Raw genomic sequence first — 25,452 nt, forward strand, 5'->3', positions numbered from 1 at the left:
TTGTCTCTTTTTGTTCCACATTGTTGCCCTTATTCCCTATTGTTTGTCACATTTTGCTCTTTTAAACTAACCTTTGCCATTACATACCACCTGGTTCCTCTTTATTTGTTCATTTTTTGCCAACTCTTGACTGTTTTTGGCCCATTTTAGTCACTTTTCACTCTTTTCTTGACACATTTTTGCCACTTTTGGACTATTTTTGGTCACCTGTTACTACGTCTGCCTCCACTTGCTCGTCAAAAAAAAAACAAAAAACAAAAACGCAGCAGACCGGACCGGCCCACTTAGGGTCGACGGCCCACCGCGTCATTGCCCGGTATGCCAGATGACCACCAGTCCACCCCTGGATGTGGTTGTAGTAGCTCTCACAGAAACCACAAGCTCCAAAGGAACTTAATAACAATGAATATTATTTGTAATACACTTTACTGACACCAAATCTCAAAGTGCTAGATATAAGGCAATTTCTTAGATTGGAACGGTCTAATTTTTATTCTGCTATAACAGGTGGCTCAGTTGGACATCAGGCTCTCACATTTACTCATAACAATTTGCCTTGTTTTCATAAGCATGTTGGACATTCCTACCATTCAATATGTTTTCTATCAGACGCCCTGAGGCGACACAAAGTCCACATGTTATTGCCTTGTCAGGGGGGGGTCTGACGCCAATGAGCCCTGCTGCTGGGAAAAATGATTTTTATATCATTTTCAAATGTGAATGCACAACAAAAGCGGATCTACTCATCAAAGTAGATATCAATAAAAATAAGAATTAAGTCAGGAAAAAAAGTATTGTCAACAGGTGAGATATTTCCCTAGTATCACGAGTGGAGATATTTCTTATAAAGCTTTAAATACAGTTAATAATATAGTGCAGACGTAGTCAACTGGCGGCCACATGTGGCCCTCGGTCTAATTGTATGTGGCCCCCAAAGTAAAAGCACAAACTAATATTAAAAGACAAAAAAAAACAGCAAGAATATATGAAATATACTAAAAAATTACAACACTACACATACACACATACAGTAAAAGACAAGAAAATACTCCAGAAACACACAAAACTACAACAAAAATTTACAAAAAGACAAACAGAATTACACAAAAAACTCCAAATAAAGCAAAAAGACAACAAAAATACACAAAATGACTTAAAAACACTAAATTACAGAAAATAAAACAAAAGTACACCAAAAGACAAGAAAAATACCCCCAAAATATGTACTCCACAAAACCATAGTACTACAAACAAACAAACAACACAAATACACCATATGACTCCAAAAGAGATACATTTTAGAATAAAAATACACAAAATGACTCAAAAACATACAAAATTACAGAATATGACAACAAAAGTACATCAAAAGACAAGGAAAAGACCAACAACAAAAAAATTACTCCGTAAACCCACAGTAATACAAACAAACAAAGTTACAACACAAATAAAGTCAAAGTCAAAAGTCAAAGTCAGCTTTATTGTCAATTCCTTTGCATGCACAAACATACAAGGGAATCGAGAAGACGTTTCTCACTTCCCACGGTGAACAGATAAAGTGCTCAGGCACAGCAGAAAAGACATTCCTATACTAAAGGTAGACATCCAATTTTTACAACAGATAAAACATTTACTAATACCAAACACTAAAACTAATACTAATATATAAATACTAAATACTAAAACTAATACTAATATATAAATACAGTGTGTAGGTGGGAGTAGCATACACAATATGACTCCAAAAGACAAACATTTTAGAATAAAAATACACTAAAGGACAACAGAAAAGAGCACACTACACAAACATATATAGAATGACAAAGAAACACACACAATTACTCTTAAAAACTATTTGTTCTTTCCTGTGTTAATGCTCAGATTGGCCATTATTCTAAATGCTGATGTGAATGTTGATAATGTGGCCCTTCGGTCAAACAAACACATTTTTGTGGCCCTCGCTGTGATAGAACCACTGATATAATGTCTCGTAACCTTTAACTTGAACAAAAAGATTTGATCTTACTATTAAAACATGGGTAGTATTGGATTGCAAAGGGTTTGGTGTTTCCAGCACTTGTTGCCAAGCTTCAGTCACAATGCATTGTGGTTCTGTGTAGTGATAAAAAGCAACCTGAGGACAGTCTACTTGTGTGTCTTTCTTCATTTATATGCCAGCGAAGGAATCCAAAGCTTGGTTTAAAAGCTACACCTTAGCAGCTAATTCATTTTTAATTACTCTGTTCCTGTTACCAACGATGATACCTTTACGCAAGAAAAGCAATCAATAATAAAAACTCACTAACATGTATTCTTAAGCCGAAGAATTAGGTCCATTTATGTTCAGTACCCAAACACACGGGCTCATTTTTCTCTTTTTGCAGTCTAAATTAATCAAATAGCCATCACTTTAAATTTTTGAACACAAAGATGACTTATTTTTTTGCAGTTTCATACTTGGACACCCACTTTCAGCTCTGGTATGTGGCCCATGAACTGTAGAGTGGGTTTTTGTTGCTTTTATAACAATGAGTCACACAAATTGTAAAGAGAGCAGGTGTCGTTTTAGACATTAATGTTACTTTGAGTGTGCATTCATTAACCATCAAGTGAGGGATTTTTGTAACTGAATAGCTTTAATATCCATGGAATGACTATGGGATGATGGCATTTTGATTAACATGACCTCTGAACTAATTCTACCCATTGGAAATGAGTTAAGCAGCTAATACAGGTTAGTCAAACTCATTTTAGTTCAGCGGCCAAATACAGAGCAGTTTATCTTAAGTATGGGCCGCAGACTGTAGGCAGGAAAATTAGTAATTTAAACATTATTGCGTTGTAGTTTGCACTTTCATGTATAAATAAATGATAAAATATTTTTGGCACCGATAATATCAAAGCAATAAGAGACATATATTAGTCCTAGTCCCTTCACTTTCAATTTATTTCATTTTGTGACCCATTTTTATGTAATTAGAGGACATTTCGTGGAATAATTTGAAGAAAATTGCATGATTTAGGAAAAATTGAGAAAGCAGGGAGAGCCCTGCTAATATTGTGGAGTTTCATTGAAAATGTGTATGAATTTTGACAATATCTACAACTGAATTAGTTGGTCATTTACACAAGGATTCATGGTTTCTCTGACTTCTGCTGCTCTAAAAAAACTCATTTTAGTTGAGGGACCAAGGGAGCAGTTTGATCTCAAGTGGGCTACAGATTGTATGTAGGAAAACAAGTCATTTCAACACTTCTATGTATATATAAACTACTAAATATGTAAGAAACTGACAATATCCAAGCAATAAGTGACAATTATCAGTCCCAAAAAAGTAATCACTTTAAATGGTCTAGATTTGTGACCAATTTGTATGACATTAGGAAAATATTATGTAATAATTTAAGGAATTTTTTTTTTTTTTTCCAACTGTTTAACAATAAAAATGACCGCAATCATGCAATATAAGCACCAGGAGCCCCTGCAAATATTGTTGAGTTTCATTTACACAATGGTTCACGTTTTCTTTGTCATTTTCACTATCTCCTGTGGGCTTCATCCAAAGGGCCGGATTTTGCCCTCGGGCCTTTAGTTTGATTTGGTGATTACAACATTACAATATCGGTTATAATGATAATTTCTATGTCTTATAGCTTATTTTGTATAAAAAAAGAGTCATTTTAGGAGTCACTGCTTTTGCTACTACTAATTTGATGGAAGTCTAAGTGCAGACCTTATCCTAAACAAGCCACACTACAGAACTCACTCACACATGCTGTCCTTTATGGGGAAGAAGTCAAAAGTTACACATTGTACACCTGTTTGTTAGCAAATTTAACTCAGAATGATCTTTCTGGTCAGACTTTATTGAGTTAAAAATATTGAGATGTATTTGAGAAAAAACATTGATATATGAGTTAATTGCTCCATATCGTCCAGCCCTGCCTCAGACTATGTTACTTCCCCTTTGTATTCGGGGTTATGTAGTGTTCACGTGCACTCCCATCCAAACCAGTGCCGTTTCCAGGTGATAAATGTTAGTTTTCCTAGTTATGGCTCATCTTTATTAAAAGTGCAGTCATCGCTTGGCCCTGACTCTGATACTTCTCTGCACTGCGCACCAACGTGATGCTGTCCTCCACACCACGCGCGCACACACACACGCACGCTCCCATCCTTGTACAGCACTACATATGTAACAGTGGCCGATGGCGAGCCTTACGTTTCTTACCTTCTTTACAGTTTTCATGGTGGGGACCGCAGTGAAGGCTGCAGACGGCATTTCCCCGACGTTCATGTTCACATCGCTGCTGTTCTTGCTGACGGTTAACACCGAGTATTTCTCCGCCACGTTTTCGGTCTCTTTCACATATTTGGTGGCTTGTTTCACCTCCGTTTTGCTGTCCACTACCGCCTCTGTCATTGTCACCGAGTGCTGATGAAACGCTCCCCGGGGAAAAGAGGAAGGGACGCCGGGCGGCTCGCTGGTGACCTGAAGTCAGTCCAGGGTCTTATTGTGAGTCTGAAGCTCCGGAGCCGCAGTGAGAGACACAGCTGAGCTCACACACACGCACACACACGGTAACGGCTGTCACGGAGTGGTGCCGACAGCTGTCCCGGTCCCGTTAGTTAGTCCGTCCGCTGTCATTCACAGCAACATCACCGAGGGAGGGAGGGGCGTCAATTTCATCCGTCACCTGCACCAATCAGTGCTCAGTGGGCGGGACAAACCCTTGTACAAAACCCGGTGTAGTAACAACCAGGACTTAGTGCCGTACTTAAGTTCTTACTCGGATAAGTCACTTTATTCTCTCCGTGTGTTCACTGCTTTACAACCATTCAGAGGTCTATAGGCTCGTTTTGAAGCGCCGCAGTGCAGTAATCTTAATCCCGCCCACTGTTTTCTTATTGGCTATGTTTGGATTCTACAGCTTCTGATTGGCTGAGCTCGATACGTAAGGTGCACAGAGGAGAGGCGATAAATCCACCTGACAGCGACCTTGTTTCAGACTGTGGGACAGTTTCTGCTCTTCCAGTCCAGACTGAGGATTTGGATCTTTTCTTTTTGTGTGACATAGTGCCAGAGTTAGGGTCATTCATAATTGATCATTAATTACAATTGTAATTTAAAAATCTATTGCTGTCATAATCGTAATTAAATTGAAAACTGAGTTCAGATAATTGACTTTGTAATTGTAATTGTAATTGCCATGAAAATTCTATAACAGCTGTAAATTCGCCACAAAACTGGGGAACCATGTAACAGTTCTACACATGTAGGTAAATAGTTTCATATCAAGCTTTTCCACGTTTTACTATTAGAAAAATAAATAAATAAATCAAGCTCTAAACTGACACAAAAAGGCTCAGATGCCCACACCAATAATATTAAAACCTATATTTTCATTTATTAGGAGGCCTAAAAAGGTAAACAATAGATAGGAAAGTATATTTGTTTTTAGCATATTTTACAGCTGATTTAGGACCCGTTATCATAAAAGAAAATTAACAAAAGAGGAAGGTTAACTTTTATTAGGTTATTCATTTCAGGCTTGTAATTGGGGGGAAAAATGCTGGTCATTGTAATCGTAATTGAAAATATAATTGTAACTAAAAAAAATAAAAATGACCCCAACCCTGAAAAGGATTCAACTCCAGGGACGACTTTCCAGCCAGGCAACTAGCTTTTTATAGTTTTTAATAATTTAAAAAGGTATAATAAACATTGTTTACAAGTTTTCTCTTAATTTAATATTAAAAATCTGTAATTATACCTGCTAATATTCTACCCATATTTACACTAGTACACACTGTGTATAGACTTTTATTCTTTCATTCACCTAGGGGACCGAATGACCTAAAGTTAACTTAATATGTTCACTGTATCAAATATGAAATTTGGCTTGTTTGTTAATGATAAGAGGTGTTTATTGATAACCTGCCAAATGAGCTGAAAATTTCTCATATTGTGCATCCCTAGTTTTCTGAAAATAGTTTTCACAAGTTTCCCTTTTCTTATTTATCAGTGGCTTTACAGAACTTATGTTGACGGTGTTAATAATTAAAGTTCCTTATTTTAGTTTAATAGTGTTTTGCTTTTTTGTCTTGAATCATATTTTGGGTATTATAAGAATTTGCATTCATGTACAGCAAGTGTCAAGCTCAAGGCCCGGGGAGACAGCAAAATGATAGTAAAACATGAAACAGTTGGTAAATTAATTCAGTTGTATATGTCAGCCCCTCCAAATACAAAAATAAAATTATAATGCATATCAGAGCTCAGTTTTCCCATTCTTATATCAAATGACAGCAGTTATTCTAAATCTCAAAGAACTCTAAATTTTTTCCAAAATCTGGCAAATTTTCCTCAAATTATTCCACAAAGTTTATCCAAATTCCCAGAATCAGGGAAATTTAAGTGAAGATCCTGCAGACTGATATACTCACATAGTCTAACATTTAAATATCATGATGTACAGTATATATCCTGTGTATATCAATGTTCTTATTTTATATATCGAATAACAGCTTCTCATAAATAAAAATCCCATATTGATCAAACTCTAGCACAAATACCAAGTGGCTGAATTACTTAATATGTACAATTGTACAATACAACAAAAAAGGAAGCAGTCGGGGAAACCAAGTCACCAGATAAAAATGTATTTGATCTTCTCAACCAAATTTGTTCTCGTTATAAAAACACTAGATCATTGCATCATACTGATTAAAAAACATATCTACAAGAAAAAAAGATCAATCAGGAAACTATGACACAAGCTGTATTGTGTTTTGGTGCAACACAAATCTGTTTATCATGCAACAAATGTAATAAATTCTAAAGGCCCTGAAAGAACCACACACACAAAAAAAACAACTTCAGTTCACATTTGTTTCCCACAATTTCTATTGTTCCCAATTGGATAAATGTTGAAGTTTGTTTTGTTTACCTGCACAAGGCATGCATCAAAAAGAGACGTCATATACATAATTTACAACAGCTTCGCAAAGTGTCTGAATAAAGGGACATTAAAGAATATGGAAAGCATTCACTAATGAGACACAAACAAAGAAGGTGAGACCAAGTATGGCTTGATTTATGTCTATTCCTCTATGTGAGAGGTGAAAGGCCTTAGTTACCCATGACCAGTGTCAAAACAATAACAACACAAATCAATGGGTTGTCCAATTTGAAATGGAAAAACACTAAAACAATTCACCAGCTCAGCCGTTACATGGCCAGCTCATTGGAGTAGAAACCCTGCGGCCCTACGGACGTGTGGTGAACGATGACAGGGCAAGCGGGGGCAGAGGAGGGCATACGACGTGGAGGGTCCTTCAGTGTTGAGGCAAGTTCAGGCAGAGGGGCCATGTTTGTTGAAGTGCTATGAGACACGGATCATCGTAGCCACCGTCTCGTCTACTGCTGCCTGTCCGACTTCCTGTTGCTGCTGCTGCTGCAGATTCCACGGGAAAAAAATGATGATAGCATGCTTACATTCTCAACAAAGCACATGTTACACATTTAAATTTACATGAACCATTTAAAATAAGGATGTAACGATTCATCCATTAGATCGATGAATCGATTTTGATTCCTATGATTCAACTACATTGATCTGTGCTCGGCAACTTGGCCTTCCGGATGAAAATTGATATAAATTTGTTTTAAAAGATACTCAATCGATTGTATCGATACAAGGAAATAAAGCATTGGATTTCAGCACGGCAGACTTTATATGGATGCGTTTTAAAAGCGTTTTTAATAATGAAGACATTACGGCATTAGCTCGTTAGCATTAGCTCTGCAGAAGCTGCCTCAGGCTCACTATCATGTTAAAATTAAAAGCTGCAGGTTTAACCACTGCTCATTTAACCTGAACAGATCTCATTTGCAAAAAAAAAAAACAAAAGAAAGAAAAATAGAAAGGTTTAGGAAAAGCAAGTTTGAAAAGGTGGGTTTTGCGGTTAATATTCAATTATTTTTCATGTTGAAAAAACAAGCAGAAGAATTAGGTAGACCTAATATGTATTTTTATTGAAAAAGTATTGAGTATTGAGAAGTTAACATCCCGTTAATTTAAATTAAAGTGTTAGTTGGACTTAATTCAAATAAAATGTGAATACATTTGACATAAAATGTTGTTTACTTGTTTGTTTATGTCCCCAATTAATTTATAGATGATTCCCTGACAAGAAACAACAGGAATCTATGAAAGCTCACCTGCACTGTATGCAGTATACAGGTATTTATTTCACTTACACTGGTTGAATTATTATTATGGAAAAAAAAAGTTACTAAATCGATTTCAGATCGAATCGTTAATTAATATCGTCCTTGATATTGAATCTGCAACAGCGAATTGTTGCTAAAACAAATCGTTACACCCCTAGTTTAAATCATCACATGCCTGAGCAAATAACTAGTAATCATTTTAGAACAGAGCTCCACACCTGTGCTAAAGCCAGCGCCATTTCCTCTTTTTCCTTTGGTGAGAAGAAACGTCCTCCATCTCCTCGTTTGCGCTGCATCGCATGACGATGACGAGACTCATGTAGATATTTCTGCTGGGAAAAATTAACAGAGAAAACATATGCTAAGCATCTGGGACCATTACCACTTTAACCCAACTTAACTTTATCTTCCTCAGTGATGGGTGATATTATCAGCTGATATTGGCCATAAAATGCAATATCGGTTGACATTGGTATTGGTTTTTTCACTGATAATGAAAAAACCAATGTGATGTTGCTTGAAAAAACATCAAAAACAAATCTGGCACTTTTTCAACGACTAAAGTTGAAAGTTGATTATTTAGAGCCCTAAGACAAAATGACCAATGAAAACTGAATTAACCGTTGAAGACGGAAATTGACAGAATGAGGATGAAAAACCGTCACCGTGAGGCAAGGAATGTTTTTTCCATGGGGAAATTTTTTTAGGGAGCACTCATGGCCGCTTCAAACACCGTCTAAACTGCCAAAAAACTACACAACTCATCCCTCACTCCAAAATACGGAGCCACCAGCTACCGCTTAACTTTAAAGTGTTTGTGAAGCTCCGCTCGTTTCTTGTGTTTCTCAGCTGCTGCGCTCTGTGAAAACATGATCACTTTCACCTGCTCAGAGAGGAAGTATATATCGGTTAATATCGGACATTTTGTGTTGGACAATATCAACATATCAGATGTCGGCAAAAGATAAAAATGAGACAACCTTTAACTTCATGCAAAGCTTTAATTATAGCTGTTTAAGTACTAAAAGGTCATTTATATTTCAGAAAAAAGGAGAATAATCCTATATGTAGAGTTTGCATGTTCTCCCCATGGTTTCATGGTTTCTTGTGGGTGCTCTTGGTAATGATGATGGCCCACTACTACTGAAATAAGTGACCATACCCTCCTTTCTTTAGGAATCTTGCCCTCGGCCTCCAGCTTGGCTCGAGCCTGCCTTCGCTTTAGGATGCGATGGTACTGCTTGGCGTTGACGTAAAGAGGCTCCTCCTCCAGCATTTCTGCTCCTGGGAGGGGGATACGCTGCATTGTGGGAACTCCACCTCCTCCAGGTACCATCTGACAGATGAGACATGACAAACGTGTACAACATTAAGTGTGTGTGTGGCTTTCAGCACAGACTACAAAGGAAAGAGATAATGATTGAAATACTGCAGTGCAAATCACTTAATAGGCTGCACTATTAGATAATTACAAAATTAAACTACACGTCACACAGGCCAAACTTCAGTCGTGGAGGGCCGCTAATCTGCATGTTTCAGATGTCTTCCTCACTCCAACAGATCAGATTGTAAAATATAGCTTGTCCTCATGCATGCAGGAGAATTGCATGAGGACACTAACTTTATTCTGGTGTGTTTGAGCAGAGACAGACATCTAAACTGGTCTCATCATGAAACCCACATTTTGCCAGGGTCATTAAATAGCCACCCAACCAAATTTAGTTTTTTCAAAAATAGCTGATGATCTTTTTAAAAAAACATAAATCAATATATTTTCCTGTGTAACATGCATTTCATAGCATGCCTATCAAAATAAACATTTCTTTCAAAATAAAAGACACGTCCAACATGAGAGACATTAGAGAAACGCCAGTATTTATCTATTTTTGACCAGGTGTCCGCAAAACACTTTTGGGTCCCAACCCACAAGTTGAGAATTGCTGATCTAAATTATACTGAAAATGGCTCCTCCAGGAACCCAAATGGAAATCTTATATTGACAAAGCTTTTAGTTAAACGGGAGTTCCTTCAAACTCCCTATTCATTTGTGTCAATGATGGTGAGAAACTGAATAAATGTCCACTTAATACTATGCTTGCTGTGCACTTGTAGGACACACCATTTTGGTTCAAGTAACAGCATAAGCACTCTAACTCCCACTTATAAACCCCACTGGTTTATTACTTCTGTGTAACAGCCTGGGCTTTTGAGGTGGAATTAAAGCGTTTGAGAAACACCCAAAAAAATGTCAATGATAATGAGCACCAAGATCAGAACATTGCATTTAGACAGAAAAAGAAATGAAGAAGAAAAAAAGGAGAAAAGAAAAAAGTGGTTGTGGTTGTTCCATTATTAGACGTTTGTGGGTGTGAAAATGTAACCAAAAAAAAAAAGAATGAGATGTTGGGTACCTCGGCACAGGGTCTTACCATGACCATTCCACCTGCATTGACCATGTTTCCGGAGACGGGCAGGGTGACGGTCACAGTGCCTTGGCCGCTGTTGGTGGTGTTTGTGGTGGCACCTCCTGCCTGTACGATCTGGGCTCCGGCCAAGCTGGCAGCAGGAATTGTTATCATTCCTGCAAGAGAGTAACCGTCTCAGAACTGAGCCAGAATGATATTTAACTTTGGTCCAGCATTCTAAGCTCACTAAAGAAAAGCTGAGCTCAGACGGTAAATGTTACCTTGCTGCAGCACAGTGCCGTCTGCATTAACAGGCTGGTAGACGATGGTCTGCCCGTCTGCCGTCTGGGCCACCTGCTGACCCTGCACACTGATCTGCTGCCCCTGTACAAAGGCACCGACAACAATTATTACCTCTTAAAAACATTTATCATCACTCAAAAGACTTGATCACATTTGGCATGAATCAGGTTCACCAACTTTGAAGCAAGTGGTACAATCTCTGGTGCTGCCTCACCTTGAATACTGTTCAGTAATCTGGTCGGAAACCACTAAATCAGATTTAAGTAGACTTAAAGTTGCCCAGAACAAGTCTGCTCACCTAGCTTTGAGGTGTCCCTACAGGACCATTATCACTGATATGCACTGCACATTGTCATGGCCACTCATTGAAATTAAAATGCATTATAATTGATTAATATTTATAAAAAAACATTGTTTTAACTGGCCAACCGAGATTATTTCAAGAAAAGATCAAATACTCCCATCATATCCACTTTTACAATACTTGACTTGCTTCAAACTCCAACTTAGTCACCAATCGTCTTAATACCAACTATTTACAAATATCTGTATTTACTTTAAAGCTTGTGGAACAAATTGCCTATAGGGACCTGAAACACATGTCAACTTTAAGCATATTTAAAAATGCTTTAAAATCATATTTTTATCAATTATTATATATCATTTATTTTTCAATTTATTTGATGGTGTAATACAAATGTAGAAATTCTTACATGTACTAGAATCTTGATTTTTTTTATTTTATTCTTATGGATCCAAGGGAGATTACCAACCACCACGGTGGAGGCTAATGGGGGATCCAATGAATAAATAAACAAATGAACTATAACATAGCCAAAAATGTACAGGATTTATGTATACAACATTTTATGCAAAGAATAAATGAAGTAAGATGCCAATGAAGTGAAGCAACACTCACTGTCTGCTGTGAATACATTACCTAATACATTGTCATACATGCAGTAATGTGATTCCACCAAATAAAACACATTTAAATAAATCATTTTTTAAAATGTCTCAAGTGATTTGTGCATTCACTGGTCAGACCTGGTTCTGTCCTGCAGTGATTGCCGCCTGTGGCTGCTGGATTATGATTTGCTGGGGCTGGCCCTGCTGGCCCTGAAGTTGGAGAGTCTGGCCTCCTTGGAGCTGGATCTGACCTGGCTGCACAAGCTGGATCTGCACAGACAGGACTGCACTTTCAAATAATTCATTTTATTTATAAGCGCTTTGAAAAAACTCAAAGACACCTTACAGTTAAAACAATTACAAACAACAACAAAGGTAAATACAGAAAATACGTAACAATCATAAGTTAAAAGCTAGTTTAACAAGGTGAATTTTGATGAGTGATTTGAAGGTTGGAGGTCGGTACAGCGTTAAATGTGCGCAGGGAGTGTGTTCCAGAGGGAGGGGGCAGCTATGGAGAAGGCTCTGTCCTCCTAGGTTCAGTGCTTGGTTCTGAGAGGGGGAGATAGGAGGTTGGCTTGAGAAGAACGGAGGCTGAGGATGTAGGTGAGCCGTGAGGTAGGAGGGGACCTGGTGGTTAAGGGCTTTATGTGTGAGGAGAATGGTTACGGTAACGGACAGGGAGTCAGTGGGGATTTTGAAGGACTGGGGTGATGCGTTTTTGGGTATGGGTGAGATGGCGTGCAGCAGAGTTTTGAACGTATTGAAGTTTATTAAGGACTGGATGATGTGCCAAATAGGATTCTATTTGCAATAGTCGATTCTGGATGGGATTAATGCATGGATATGGGTTTCAGAAGCAGAAAATGAGATAAGTGGACGGGGGCAGGCTATCATCATCAATTCATCCAATATATGTGAAAATAATTCACTTAAAACAGGTTTAAAATAAAGTGTTGTTTCCAAAGTATTGTGTCTCACCTGCTGTAGACCCTGTGCTCCAGAGACTGGGACCTGCATTATGGTCTGTCCCTGACCTCCCGACATGGCCTGAACCATTATAGGTTGTCCCGATGACGTGATGAGCTGCCCACCACTCACCTGAACCATCAAAGGCTGTCCTTGGACCTACAAGGACACACACAGGAAGCTGTTACAGCAGAAATGACAGTGTGTCACACAGGTTGAATGTAAATGATGGCTCGACAGAATATTCAACGGTCCACTGTCACGTCTTCTGTTTTATTCAACATTAACACGTTCAATTCATCTTTTGATGTGCCCCATCACTATCCACAAAAAAGCTCTTCATTTTATACGGTTACAATCTGTTAGATTGTCTGTGATCTCAGAGGAAAAGTGTCAGTTACACCCAAATTTGATATGAACTCACCTTTATTGTGGATGAATTAGGGCTGGGCAATATGGACCAAAATTCATATCTAAATGTGTGAGTGAGTGCTGTAGTGTGGCTTGTTTAGGAGAAGGTCTGGGTTAGGATGCGCTCAGCAATCCATCCAACTGTGCTTTTTATGCTGTTCTGAAAAGTAGTGAAAGCAGCAACTCCTAAAAGGAGTATTTGAATGTAGGGGTGTCCTGATCCGATATCGTTATCGTTCCGATATCAGCCAGAAAACGATTATCGGATTTTATCGGACTGCATCTAAAATCACCAACATACGCGCTCCGATAAGTTTTTGTCCCCACCATATATTGACAGTAAAATATAACTGAAATGAACTTGAATTGTTGACTATTGTTCTGTTTGAGTAACATCACTTGATCAAGCCTTTTCTAACGTTCTAAACTACAAAATAAGTAATAAAAAAATTTATGATTCATGCTGATATCCTATCGAATCGGTATCGGCCAATACTCAAGGCTGCAATATCAGTATCGGAAGTGAAAATGTTGTATCGGGACATCCTTATTTGAATATAAAATCAGCTATATAATAAAAAATGTATCGATATAGGTGATATCTTGAATCTCGATATATTGCCCAGCACTAGGATGAATAAATTATACTGCATTTATGCACACATATAGTCAAAGACTTCACTTCTTTAAATGAAAACTCCAGACAGCAGTCAGTGTGTGACAGCAAAAATAAACCAGCATCAATTCCTATACAAACATCAAACTACATGATAAGATGCAACAGTTATTTCACATCCACATGAATCATGTATCCATGAGAAAGTGTCTGGCTTTTCAAGCTAAAACTAAAATGCAAACACAACTCAGACAGAAGCCTTTTGACAACCAGGACAGCATAAGCACACTGTACTGAAGAACATGCTCTCACATGCTGAATGATAACAATAAAACCAAATGACACAGATGGGTCAATAAAAAAATAATAATAAATTAAACAAAACAGCCCTTGTTTCACATGCATACTGGTCAGCTGTACAGGCGATCATGGGACTGACACAGGGCGGCGGTGACACCACTACCTGGAGTGTCTGCACCTGCTGGCCTGAGGCCGTCACCACCGGCGATTCTGTTTGCAGCTGCACAGCTGTCACTGTGCCCTGTGTCTACGGGCAAGGCAGGACAATACAGGCTTAAACATAGAACCATCAGGACATCAGATGGCACCAACTGCCATTCTCAGACCGTTTGACGTTCAATATAATTACAAGTAAAATTGTACATAAGTTATATTTCAGCACCATGGAATTTGCAACGTCCGAAAATATCAAAAGGTTGAATGACCTTAAATGCATGAGGTGAACTATGAAAAAATGATGGATGGTACTTTAAAAGAGTTGAAGGAGAGAGTGCATATAGGGTGGAGTTGTAGAGGCAAAGTGACGTGTAACGGAATGAAGGCGCTTTAACTCAATGTGAAGGTTTAAAGCAGGGCTGTCCATGCCAAGTATTGCAAATCCACAAATTCAGATGGTTTTTAAATGTTTTCCTGCTTCAACACTGCTGAGAAGCTCATTTTAAGGCTTTCTGAAGAGATACAAGATGACACTCCATTGGAGTCTGGAGTGATGGAGCTGGGACACTAGGCCTGAAACTATTTGATCTAAGTCAGTGCAGTGTTTTTCTTAGTGTTACTGGAGCTGCTGGATCTTATTTTTGCTCTTCTGCTCATTGCACCGGAACTAACTTTAAAGAAGCAATGCTGCCATTACTTTTTCTATCAGAATACCCTAAGACTCCAAGAAGTGGGACCACTACACACTTCCTTAGAAGTTTATGTTCTTCAGGGGGAGAGAAAAACAGTAAGGAAGGAATTTTTATACCAGAACTGAAGGACAACCACAGGCTGGAAGCATTTTACCTGAGGGTGTATTACTTCAACTGGTCATTGTAACAACTGGTGATGCTTTAATGGCATCAAGCAGTGATTTTATCTGGTTCACTGGTTTATTTGTGGAAACTTTATTGCAAAAATATTGATAAAACATGTAGAAAAATGATAATCATTACTTAAATTAGGATACTGTTATTTAGCTTAATGTTTAAAGGAGACTGTTTGTGTTATTGACATATTTTGTGGATATACACGCCCCAAACATACTGTAGCTAGAAAAACTGCACAACTTTTCACCGCCAAAAATTTTAAAAATGTAGGTTGTGTTTTACTTTTTAAGTTAAATAACAGTTTTTTTTGTGTGGTTGTGGTTCCTTAGGCAATGTTGCATTTTAGACCTTTATCTAAATAACCGGCTATATCGAATCGGCTGATATTTAGCATTTTATGCAATTAATGTGATCGGCTGTAATGTCTGTATTCTCTCCGGGGGCCGAAGCTATCCTCAGCTCTGGGGTTAACTCCTTCGCTTCACAGCAGTCATTGAGTATGGTACTCCGGTTTAATTTAACAGCTGCAACGTTTACTTTGCCAATCATTAAAAACGGCATACAGCTTATAATCGATCTGCTCCGGTCACACACGCTCCCTCACTCCGCACAATGGTCAAGCAGTTAAAGGGCCACGCACCCACCTGTACACTCTGACAACAAGGTCAGAGTGTATGTGTGTGTAGGGCCCTAGAAAATCTGAGTAAACAGAATCGAGGACGGAATCACGGAATGCCTGTAAAGCTCTGTCCGTTTTTTGTGTAGCGCAGCGTCGCTCCGTGAGAACGTGATCAGCTTTAATCATCTTCACCTGCTCAGTTTGAACTGTTATGCCTGGCTAACTAAGAATAACTCAGTCTGTTTTGTCTTTATGTTATTTTTATTCCAGCCTTTTGTCCGTGCTTGTAGGTTCACAGTCAGCAAGTTACCTCAATTACAACCGTTTCAATGGGAACTTCCAGTTTACAAAATAAAAGTCCGTTGGAGCAACGTTATTAGAATGTTACATTCTAACATCTGATCAGAGCTACAGAAGATAGGAAAATTTAAATTAGGGTAATTAAAATAAGTTGATCAAAACCTAATCAATAAGCCTGCTCAGATTCAGTAAACCATTGATTCCTGAGAAAAATTACTAAACTATTGGACAATTGTAAAACCTGCTGGATTTGAAGCCCTTCAAACATGAGCTGTAGGTGTCAGAGATGAAGATGCGCAGGGTTTTGTTTTTTGTAAATAACAATGACAAACAAGAAAAAACCTGAGAGGAAAAGCTCAGAGAGAAGTTGAGATGGTTTGAGTCTGAAGGAAACAGATGTAGATCATGTATACTGGACAGAGGATGTTGCAGATGTGGATGTCAGGCAGGATTCAGAGAGAACGACAACATAAGTTTTGTGGCTGTAGTGATGGAGGACATTAGGATAGTTTATAGCAATGGTGCAAAAGAAAGTAGAAAACTTGCTGTAAAGATCTGCATTTATATTTAGTAGTTACTGAGTTATGTCACAACTTACATCTTTGATGAATCAAACAAGTGAGTAACAAATAGGGATGATTCACTCAACTCCCGATACGATTCGATTCACGATACTGGGTTCACGATACGATTCTCTCACGATTTATTTTACAAAATGGGACTGTAGAGAATTTTTTTTTTTTGGGAAAAAAAAACTAGAGAATACTGTATTATTTTCCTTTTATTTTTCATTGTCAAAAGAATTCCTTGATAAACTATTTAAAACAATGCAATTTAACTAACAATAAACCTTGAATGAAATAAATAAAGGAATAATACAAATGAAAATGAAGCCTATTAATTTAAATTCTGGTTCTATAATAAACAATGCAAAACTGCATAATAGTTATTTTTCTTTTAAAAGTGCAACGGAAAATGTATTTTGTGCCTTAACAATTGGAAAAACCGTGACTGCACTGATTTACGTCATATTTGTTTGAACCAGCAGAGGGCGCTGGTATCCCAGTGGTCAGTTGGCATGCAGATATCTTGCAGTGAAGAAGAAAAGCTATGCTAGCAGACAGAGCTAATAGAAAAACTTTTACAGATATTCAAGTAATATTACAGATATTCTTTCGGTGCTAAAGGGGTAATGAATCATTTATTAATATATTTAAGAGTAGAAGACGGCCAGAAAGAAAGTATTAGCAGACTCCGCACGCCGCCTACACTTGTGGATATCAACCGTGATACCTATGAATCGATTTTTAACTGCCTTACGATTAATCGTTACATCCCTAGTAACAAATGAGTGATGTTTTCCTTTTTAGAAAAAAATATTGTGGAAAACTGTTTTTGACGTCCTCAAAATTTGACACAATTAAATACTGTTGTTTGATATTTGCAGAAGAGGCATTTTTGTTCACAGGGAAATGGTTCATAAAAAGAATAACGGTTCAAAAAAAAAAAAATTTAAGCCAATATTAAAAAAATACAGTATCTTTCAACTGCATTGACAGTTACTGTATGACTAATATCACATTTTTAAAAACATGCTGAGAGTTTTTAATTGTTAGTGTGGCAACAGAAGACACATAAAGGAGGTCCATTAAAAAACTTGGCTGTGTGTTGATGCCGTTGATGCATAAACACGACAACTAATTTCAACAAACATTAAATAAAAAAACAGGAGACCCAAAGAGACAACGAATATAAGATATCCAAAAAATGTTTGCACCCTCAGAGAACTGACGGTGTGAACTCACCTGCTGGATCTGTCCATTCTGAGTCTGCACAACTATCTGCTCCCCAGTGGTAGTGCTGGCAGTGGTATACTGCTCCATATCCTGAAAGAAAGCCAACGTTTACACAGACGCATTAGTTTAGTGCAATAACAGCAGATGTTCAAAATATTTCCTGCTTTTACCAGAGAGAACGAATGAGTGAATTCAAAGGAATTTGGATATAAAATAATCTGTTTACAGCATTTTAGTAGTTGAAGCTAATCTATCCAATGAGACTGACAAATGTGTACTATTTTAGGTTTGCCAGTGTGTTAATCCCAATTTTTGACCATCACACTAGCAAGAAACTTGTGTTTTCACAATATATTAGTGGCGAGCGAATCAAGTCAAAAATATCAATAGCAATATCGGTATAGGTGTTGGATGATACCAGTGTAAAAAAGATCAATACCCTAGTTTTATTTTCTTAACCTGCACTAGAAAAATATTATTATAGAACAACCAAACTCCGTGAGAAAGGTGACATAAGACATAAAAAATAACAACAAAAAACATTTACTGAAATTTAAAAAAAAAAAAATATTGAATATAATAAGGATTAGACTTATTATATTCAATAAGTCTAATTATTGAATATAATTAGACTTAAGTCTAATAATAAGGATTAGACTTATTATATTCTGATACTGAATGATTACATACAAGTTCTAGACTTACTATATTATTACTTCACAGGGCCGATTCCATAAGAGCATTGGAATTAATATAATATTTTTATACTGTCATTTCTCAACTCTACTGAAAAAACATTTAGTTTAATGATTTTTTTTTTGCACTTTGTCTATTTTAAAGAAAGAAAAAAAACACGACAATGTTAGGAGAAAATTGATTTTGTTACTGCTCTATCGTTTCTGAACTAAAATATACATCATAATAATTAAGTATAATGTAGTAGCCTAAACTCAGTCGTGGGTTTTAATAAAAAAAATAACCCCCTAAATATAGGGTCAACAGTTTGATTATACATTATCAACCACAGATATTTAAAAGCATCGGTATCGGCGATAGAGGCCCTGCATTCACTTGGTATCGAATCGAATTGCCCACGACCACTATATACAGTAAAATGGCCTTATTGGTTTTGATATCAAATTAAATTGAGCAATTGATTTGAACCAGTGCTCAATATATGATATACCATCAACCATTATTGTTACTTTTTAATTTAATCCTTACAACCTTGAATTGAACAGTAGAGTTTATGTAATATGGAACTATGTCATTCTGATACTTTTTGTATTAACAGGTACATTAATGAGCTAACGGTTAGCATCGTATATATGATAAACTTCGCACAGACTCTGTATTATTTGCTCTTTATGTGGACTTTGGGTGTAATTGACTGCTGGCTGATGTAAACCACGGTGCTTTTGGCTCAGGTCGTGTGTTTATACTGCTGCTTTTGGGCTAACGCTAACCGTTAGCTTGTGCTAATCGACCCGCTGGGTTCGGGTCTCACTGCAAACACCGAGAACAAAGAGCCTCGTGCAGGCATACCCGAGCGGGACAACGCTGCCTACCCGCACGGACATTTGAGCAGTTTTTTTCTTTTAGCCGGGTTAGTAATGTGGTTGGTCCATTACAAACCAATCCGTGCTGACAATAACCAATGCCTTCAATCGGGGCTGCCTTACCGTGTCTCTGCTGTCCGGTTTCCCTCTGATTGGCTCTAGTACAGCTCGCTCAAGCCCAATCAACAAAGTGAGCGCACAAAATGGCGCAAATGAAACAACGACGCCCAGACGCACGAGGGACAGGCTGCAATTAGATAGTCCAACCGACAGATGTCACTGTTTACACCTTTCTAACAGTCACACCAGCGTTTTCACCATATATATAACAATAACACGATGGTTTTCTCCTGAAAACAGGTTACGTTCAAACTCTGAGTATCTTCGGACAGGAAAACTCTGTGTTGACGTCATTGTATATTTTTATATGTAAAATCAATAGAATTTAGCTGAAAGACTTCGTGGCGCAACGGTAGCGCGTCTGACTCCAGATCAGAAGGTTGCGTGTTCAAATCACGTCGAGGTCAATGTTTTGAGTGGATTTATGACCATTTATTTAAACTTCATATATATATCGCCCACAACACAACATAGTAATATCATAGCGCGTATCACAGTTAAAGGGTAAGTCGCTTTCAAAGTTGTCATACAATACTTTCCCTCAATAAACAGTGCATTTACACATAAAAAATGCCAAAGTGCACTTAATTGTATTTTTTTGTATGTAAAATCAAAAAAACAATTTTATTGCTACTGCATAAGACTTCGTGGCGCAACGGTAGCGCGTCTGACTCCAGATCAGAAGGTTGCGTGTTCAAATCACGTCGAGGTCAATGTTTTGAGGGTCTTCTTCTTCTGTGTATTTCTACGGCAGTTGGTAACCAAGTTTTGAGGGTCACTTATTTCATATTGTGCCAATACCAAGAGTAAGTCATTTCATAGCTCTCATCAAGAAATATAACATTCTTAAGAAAAAGCCATCAGCGAAGAACCTGAAATAGAGGGGGAATTAGAAGTTCTTTTAAATTTCAATTTATTCTCGTTTTTAATAAAAAATAATAATAAAAAAAAAAAGTCGTATAATTGTTGACATGCATGCTGTTAGAATCATCAGCAAAGAACCTGAAATAGAACCAATTTGTGGGGAATTAGAACTTCTTTTCAATTTTAATTTATTCTCATTTTTTTGAAAAAAAAATAAAAAATAATAATTGTTAACATGCATAACAGCCACATGATATGGTATTTTTTCAGAAATAAATATAATTCCTAATTTTTATACAAATTTATACATGACTTCGTGGCGCAACGGTAGCGCGTCTGACTCCAGATCAGAAGGTTGCGTGTTCAAATCACGTCGGGGTCAATATTTTGGAATGGCACTCAATTCAGATCAGCTGACCAGCAACTGTGAAAGATAGACAACAAATTAATACTGCTATATGCCACTAGGTGGCAGCACTGTCAATACAACATCAACATCAACATCGACTGTTACCGGAAAAGCTTTGGTCACGTGTCACGGAGCTGGTCAAACATGGCGTCCTCTCTGCTCCATAGACTCTCTGCTTGTCTGCGTCTCTCCTTGTCCTCACATGGCTGTGTGTTCAACACCAGGTTCAGCAGCGGTACGTGGACAGGTGGTCCACGCAGGGTCCAGTCCTTTGTGCAGGAGGATGGAGACCCTCAGGACCAGGATGTGGAAGAGAAAGTCCAGGCTGTGGTTGAGTAAGGATTTCAGTGTAAAACACTCAGTCGTTGACCGTCTGTGCTGTGTGTGAAACACGTGTTTACTGGTGTTTGTCAGTGAGATCAAGAGGAAGCAGAAGACGGTGAAGTTCCACATTCTGAGGAGGAAGATGACTCCACCAGGAGCTCCTCAGAGGAAACTCACCTGGGAGGCCATGGAACAGATCAGGTTCTGAATCCATCAATGGACACTTTTCTAATACCATCATTAAACAATATGTGTCTTTCAAATATAGTGGAGTGAAAAATAATAATAATAAAGTAAAGTACAGACACTTTAAAATGCTATTTAGAGAAACTAAACCCCTGCTTTCTGCTGAGCTGCCACTCGGAGGAAATTATTATTATTTTTTTTTTAAATGCCATGATTATGGGCGTTACTTTTGACGCAGTAAGACACGCCCACTCAGGCAGCCGGTCAGCGCTGACAGTGACCACTGTCTGCTCAACTACTACTGTGTGAGTGCCTGCTGGCTGCGGAAAAAATAAATAAAAAGGTGTTGCACTTTAGCCGTCAGCGCAGTGTGCTGTCATCAGAGCAGAGAGGGAACAAATTAAGACAGGCTTGAAACACAAGCATCCACTTTTAAATCAATCCTTTTTTCTGCACAAGAACATGGATTATATTTGATATGTGGATTATGTAAATAGATCCACTGCTGTCTCTGGTGCCACAGGCACACTGCACACCTGTGTCTGACATGCGTTTGTTTCCCCGTACACTGATCTGATGTTGACATCAACGCAGGCTTACCATGAAAACAAACGTAAATATGTCATTTGTATGAGGGAAAAATAGGTTTTAATTGTCGGTTTCAGGTCGGGCTCTGATATAAATACCTAATGTCTGTCGGACCTGTAGGTTTCACTTTTGCTTTGTTGGGTTCTGGTCAAAGCTTGAATAAGGTTCATATCATAAATGGTTTATGTTTAGAAGCAAATCGGCACCACAAAAAGCCAAAACAAAATATTTGTCTCTCTTTTTTTTTCTCCTCGTCCTCCTCTGCTCATTCATTTTGTTTTGTTGTTTTTTTTTGGTCGACTAATCGCTACGTGTGCCATAGTTTTGGTCGACCAACCATTTCCTTGGTTGACTACAGCCCTAGATATTAGTAAGCTTTCCTGTTAAGTTCAGTGAGTGTTTAAGAAGTGCAGTCCACATGTTTACATGTTGAAGAGGTAAAGCCACAGATTTTTTTTTGCTTTATTGTTGTTATCTGTGCTATAAAATGTATATTTTATATTTATTTAAAGTTGAAATAAATCTGCAATTGTTTATTATGAAACAGATTGATTTATTGCTTGTGTTCATTGAAAAATACATGACAAGAAGCACTTGAAACAATAATTGCATATAAAATTGCAATATTGAGGAAAAAAAAATGCTATTAGATTATTTTCCAAAATCGTTCAGCCCTAATATCAACCTTAATGGTAAATATTTACCTGTGTTCTGAGATACAGTAGCTACGGGGAAAAGTGGACAAGACACGGAATAAAGGTTATATTCCCTTCAGCTGAAAATAGTTATAGTTTGTTTTTAGGGCCATTAGTATATTTTTCAACCTAATTAAGTGATTATTAAACAATATCAATTTAAAGAAAACTAAAAATGAAATGACCATAAAAATGGCAGATAAATTCATCAAATAGGAGGTGTAGTGGTAGATTGTTTTCATAGCGACTCTTTGACCTATGTATTAATATCACTGTATTCTCTGTGTAGGTTTCTAAAGCAGGACCAGCCTCAGGAGTGGAGTGTTCATCGTCTGGCTGAAAGTTTCTCTGTCCACCCTGACGTCATCCGTAGAGTCCTCGGCAGCAAGTTCGTCCCCCCCCCTGAGAGGAAGATGAAGCAGAACTCTAAAGTAATGGCTTTTCTCAGACAGAATGCGCTCCCTGCAGGTGCTGCAGCTCACCAACCCAGGGAGACACTTCCTGGGAATCGTGCAGCAGCAACAGCCGTGCTCCAGTCTGGCAGCACAGACGGAGCGTTGGTACCAGTGGCTCCTCATCAGAGTCAGGTGACTCAGGGCAAAGGCTCAGGATTGGTCGTTAAGCGTGTTGTTCCTGTTACGGCTGTGTCAGCGCGCTCTACACCCGCTCATGGTGAAGATCTGAAACGGGCAAACTCAGCAGAGGAAGTGGTTCCATCAGAGGAGGACGAGGAAGTTTGGGACGGACGTGTTTTTACAGAGGAGGAGCTGGAGGAGCTGAGAGGAGTAGAGAACGTCACTCCACCAGTGCAAGTCGGGAATGAATTCTTTGACTCTGACGGGAACCTTCTCTATAGCATCTGACTGATGGACTGCTGGAGGGCAGGAGGATGGTGCAATTCTCCAGTCTACCTGCAGAGTGAGCTGAAGCAACACATCTGGACAGATGAAAGTCAAATGGGGTTGCCTGAAATCTCTAATAATTATAAAATAAAATAAATTACTCAAATTACATTTAAAATATTTTTATTACAATTTTTTTTTAATTTTTGCACAAAACTCTGCTCGTGTTTTAGTGTCCTGTGTTTTTTTCTCTATTCATTGTTGTGCTTGATAATTACATCTGTTTTTATTCTTGTTTTACTTAGTTTAGTTTATTGTTTTGCTGTTTGTATTTATTGTGTACAGCATTTTGTGCCAGCTGTGGCTGCCTTGATGAGCTCTCTAAATAAAGTTGAGTTGAATTAAATTTTATTTTGCACAATTAAATAAAAAAAAACAATACATATCAGAAACAGAAATAGTGTGCTGGAAGAGAAAGGAAGCTCATAAATATCTGAGCTAGTGCGTATTGTCACTTTGTGCACTAATACTGGCTAGTCTGTAATTGTAACACGATGGCGTATTACATTTATAACAAACGTGATCAAAAACAAAATTTACAGGGGAAAAAAGTCTCCAGGGGTTTCCAGAAATGTGTGATATAAAAATGGGGTCACAACAAGAAAAAGGTTGGGAACCACTGCACTAAGTCATTAGTTTAAGTGACTATCAATGACTCTCTGTGTTGTTGATTTTTAATAAAGTTTCATCATTTGTTGCTGTGTTAACCAAAGAAAAAAGGGAATAAAATAAAAGCCTTGAGCTTTGTCATATATTACTAATTGAATCAGTTTTATTTCTATATACAAGTAATTACTCTAGTACAGGGGTCTGCAACCTGTGGCTCTGGAGCCTCATGTGGCTCTTTGACACTTTGTGATGGTTTTCAAAAATATATTAAAATAAGGAATTGTTATTTCTTACAGTGGGTTGATGATTAATGACATTAACTTCAAATAATATTATGATAAAAAAAATTTAAAAAAACATTTAACCTAGAAATAAATCATATTGTGCAATAACTCTGCCACCTTCCTACTTCACCTCCTGCAACCTTTACAGATCATCAACTTTCCTGCACCGGGGGCTAACCTTAAGTTTGAAATCCCTTGTAATAATAACTAATGAAAAGGCTATTCTGGAAGAAAATAGAGATTTTATGTGTGTGTGTGTAAAAAGCTTTATTATTGTAACTGCCAACATGTCAGCTTTATGCATGCTTGATATGTTGCAATAAATTAGCATGTGTTGACTGACATGATTAAATGTTATCTAATTGGAGTTATTTTTTGTAGCCCTTAAAATACATTAACTCAAAAAAAAATGTTGTTCATGTAACATTATTTGATATATATTTTATAATATTTTTACACACACTATTGTTTTACATTTAGGAAAAGGTTGTGAGTTATAATGACAACCAATCTGGTGGAGGATGTTGATGACTATGTCTTCTTGTTCAAAATGCACTGGTCACTCTACAGCACGCGTATGGTCGAAGTTTTCTACATTTTAGTGGTTTTTGTAAATCACCATAAAGTTTAGTTCCAGATATCTCAGTCCCTCCAAATTCATAAATATGCTCCTCAATATATATGTATATATGGGGACTTGTGTTTTCTCTCTGCTCCAGTCTAGTCTAGTCTCGTATTTATTTATTTTTTTTCTAAAACCCTCCAGTTTCACCCAAATAATTCCTGAAATACATTTCAACTTTTGAAGACAGTCCCCACATTCTAGGACTTCTGAAGTACCACAGGCTGGTGTTACTATTATTTGTGACTTAATTTTAAAAGTAAATTACAGTTCATAATTTAAATGCACGTAAATCTAATCTTGGCTACAAAAATGTTGATTTTGCTCTTTTATACCTTGGAATCTGTACTTTTCTGGTTTGTTTTAGCAAATAAAAAAGGCATTGAATTTCTTAAATATT

General features: G+C 37.6%; 3 protein-coding genes and 3 non-coding genes across 14 annotated transcripts in view; 4 read left to right on the forward strand and 2 right to left on the reverse strand.

The window, feature by feature from the left end:
- ahcyl1 (adenosylhomocysteinase-like 1) overlaps positions 1-4,819 on the reverse strand; it is a 30,154-nt gene extending 25,335 nt beyond the window's left edge. Inside the window, exon 1 of the mRNA XM_028452092.1 lies at positions 4,233-4,819. Coding sequence (XP_028307893.1) covers positions 4,233-4,424 — 192 coding nt within the window. The 5' untranslated portion in view covers positions 4,425-4,819. The remainder of the gene's footprint in view (positions 1-4,232) is intronic.
- Positions 4,820-6,648: 1,829 nt separating this feature from the next.
- Positions 6,649-19,717, reverse strand: nfyal (nuclear transcription factor Y, alpha, like). 8 transcript variants are annotated; one of them, XM_028453606.1, is made up of 10 exons: positions 19,573-19,717; positions 17,900-17,980; positions 14,311-14,397; positions 12,836-12,982; positions 11,993-12,124; positions 10,924-11,026; positions 10,667-10,818; positions 9,400-9,573; positions 8,456-8,566; positions 6,649-7,458 (listed from the first exon to the last, which is right to left on the reverse strand). In XM_028453606.1, the coding sequence occupies exons 2-10, from the start codon at positions 17,975-17,977 to the stop codon at positions 7,387-7,389; spliced, it is 1,056 nt and encodes a 351-aa protein (XP_028309407.1). In that variant the 5' UTR covers positions 17,978-17,980; positions 19,573-19,717; the 3' UTR covers positions 6,649-7,386. The 8 variants fall into 8 exon arrangements, with proteins under 8 accessions (XP_028309407.1, XP_028309406.1, XP_028309405.1 ...); XM_028453605.1 differs by having other exon boundaries at positions 8,456-8,569; XM_028453604.1 differs by having other exon boundaries at positions 6,649-7,455; positions 10,649-10,818.
- Positions 19,718-19,904: 187 nt separating this feature from the next.
- Positions 19,905-19,976, forward strand: trnaw-cca (transfer RNA tryptophan (anticodon CCA)). Its single transcript has one exon. It is a non-coding gene; the product is annotated as a tRNA-Trp (tRNA).
- A 234-nt stretch (positions 19,977-20,210) lies between these two features.
- trnaw-cca (transfer RNA tryptophan (anticodon CCA)) lies at positions 20,211-20,282 on the forward strand. The gene has a single exon. It is a non-coding gene; the product is annotated as a tRNA-Trp (tRNA).
- A 461-nt stretch (positions 20,283-20,743) lies between these two features.
- Positions 20,744-20,815, forward strand: trnaw-cca (transfer RNA tryptophan (anticodon CCA)). The gene has a single exon. It is a non-coding gene; the product is annotated as a tRNA-Trp (tRNA).
- A 139-nt stretch (positions 20,816-20,954) lies between these two features.
- ngrn (neugrin, neurite outgrowth associated) lies at positions 20,955-23,883 on the forward strand. Of its 2 annotated transcripts, XM_028453451.1 has the most exons (3): positions 20,955-21,177; positions 21,257-21,367; positions 22,925-23,883. In XM_028453451.1, exons 1-3 carry the CDS (start codon positions 20,987-20,989, stop codon positions 23,496-23,498), a joined length of 876 nt encoding a protein of 291 aa, XP_028309252.1. In that variant the 5' UTR covers positions 20,955-20,986; the 3' UTR covers positions 23,499-23,883. The 2 variants fall into 2 exon arrangements, with proteins under 2 accessions (XP_028309252.1, XP_028309253.1); XM_028453452.1 differs by lacking the exon at positions 21,257-21,367.
- The last annotated feature ends 1,569 nt before the right edge of the window (positions 23,884-25,452 follow it).

This window comes from Gouania willdenowi, chromosome 7 (assembly GCF_900634775.1).
Source record: "Gouania willdenowi chromosome 7, fGouWil2.1, whole genome shotgun sequence".
NCBI lineage: Eukaryota > Metazoa > Chordata > Actinopteri > Blenniiformes > Gobiesocidae > Gouania > Gouania willdenowi.

Bases quoted from the DNA above. Each gene is read 5' to 3' on its own strand.
- nfyal (XM_028453600.1), bottom strand. From the start codon at position 17,977: ATGGAGCAGTATACCACTGCCAGCACTACCACTGGGGAGCAGATAGTT. The intron at 12,983-14,310 runs GTGGTGTCACCG...GTGTCCTTGTAG, and splicing joins AGGTGCAGACACTCCAGGTA to GTCCAAGGACAGCCTTTGAT. The intron at 10,819-10,923 runs GTAACATTTACC...ACTCTCTTGCAG, and splicing joins CGGCACTGTGCTGCAGCAAG to GAATGATAACAATTCCTGCT.
- ngrn (XM_028453451.1), top strand. From the start codon at position 20,987: ATGGCGTCCTCTCTGCTCCATAGACTCTCTGCTTGTCTGCGTCTCTCC. The intron at 21,178-21,256 runs GTAAGGATTTCA...GGTGTTTGTCAG, and splicing joins AAAGTCCAGGCTGTGGTTGA to TGAGATCAAGAGGAAGCAGA. The intron at 21,368-22,924 runs GTTCTGAATCCA...TTCTCTGTGTAG, and splicing joins GAGGCCATGGAACAGATCAG to GTTTCTAAAGCAGGACCAGC.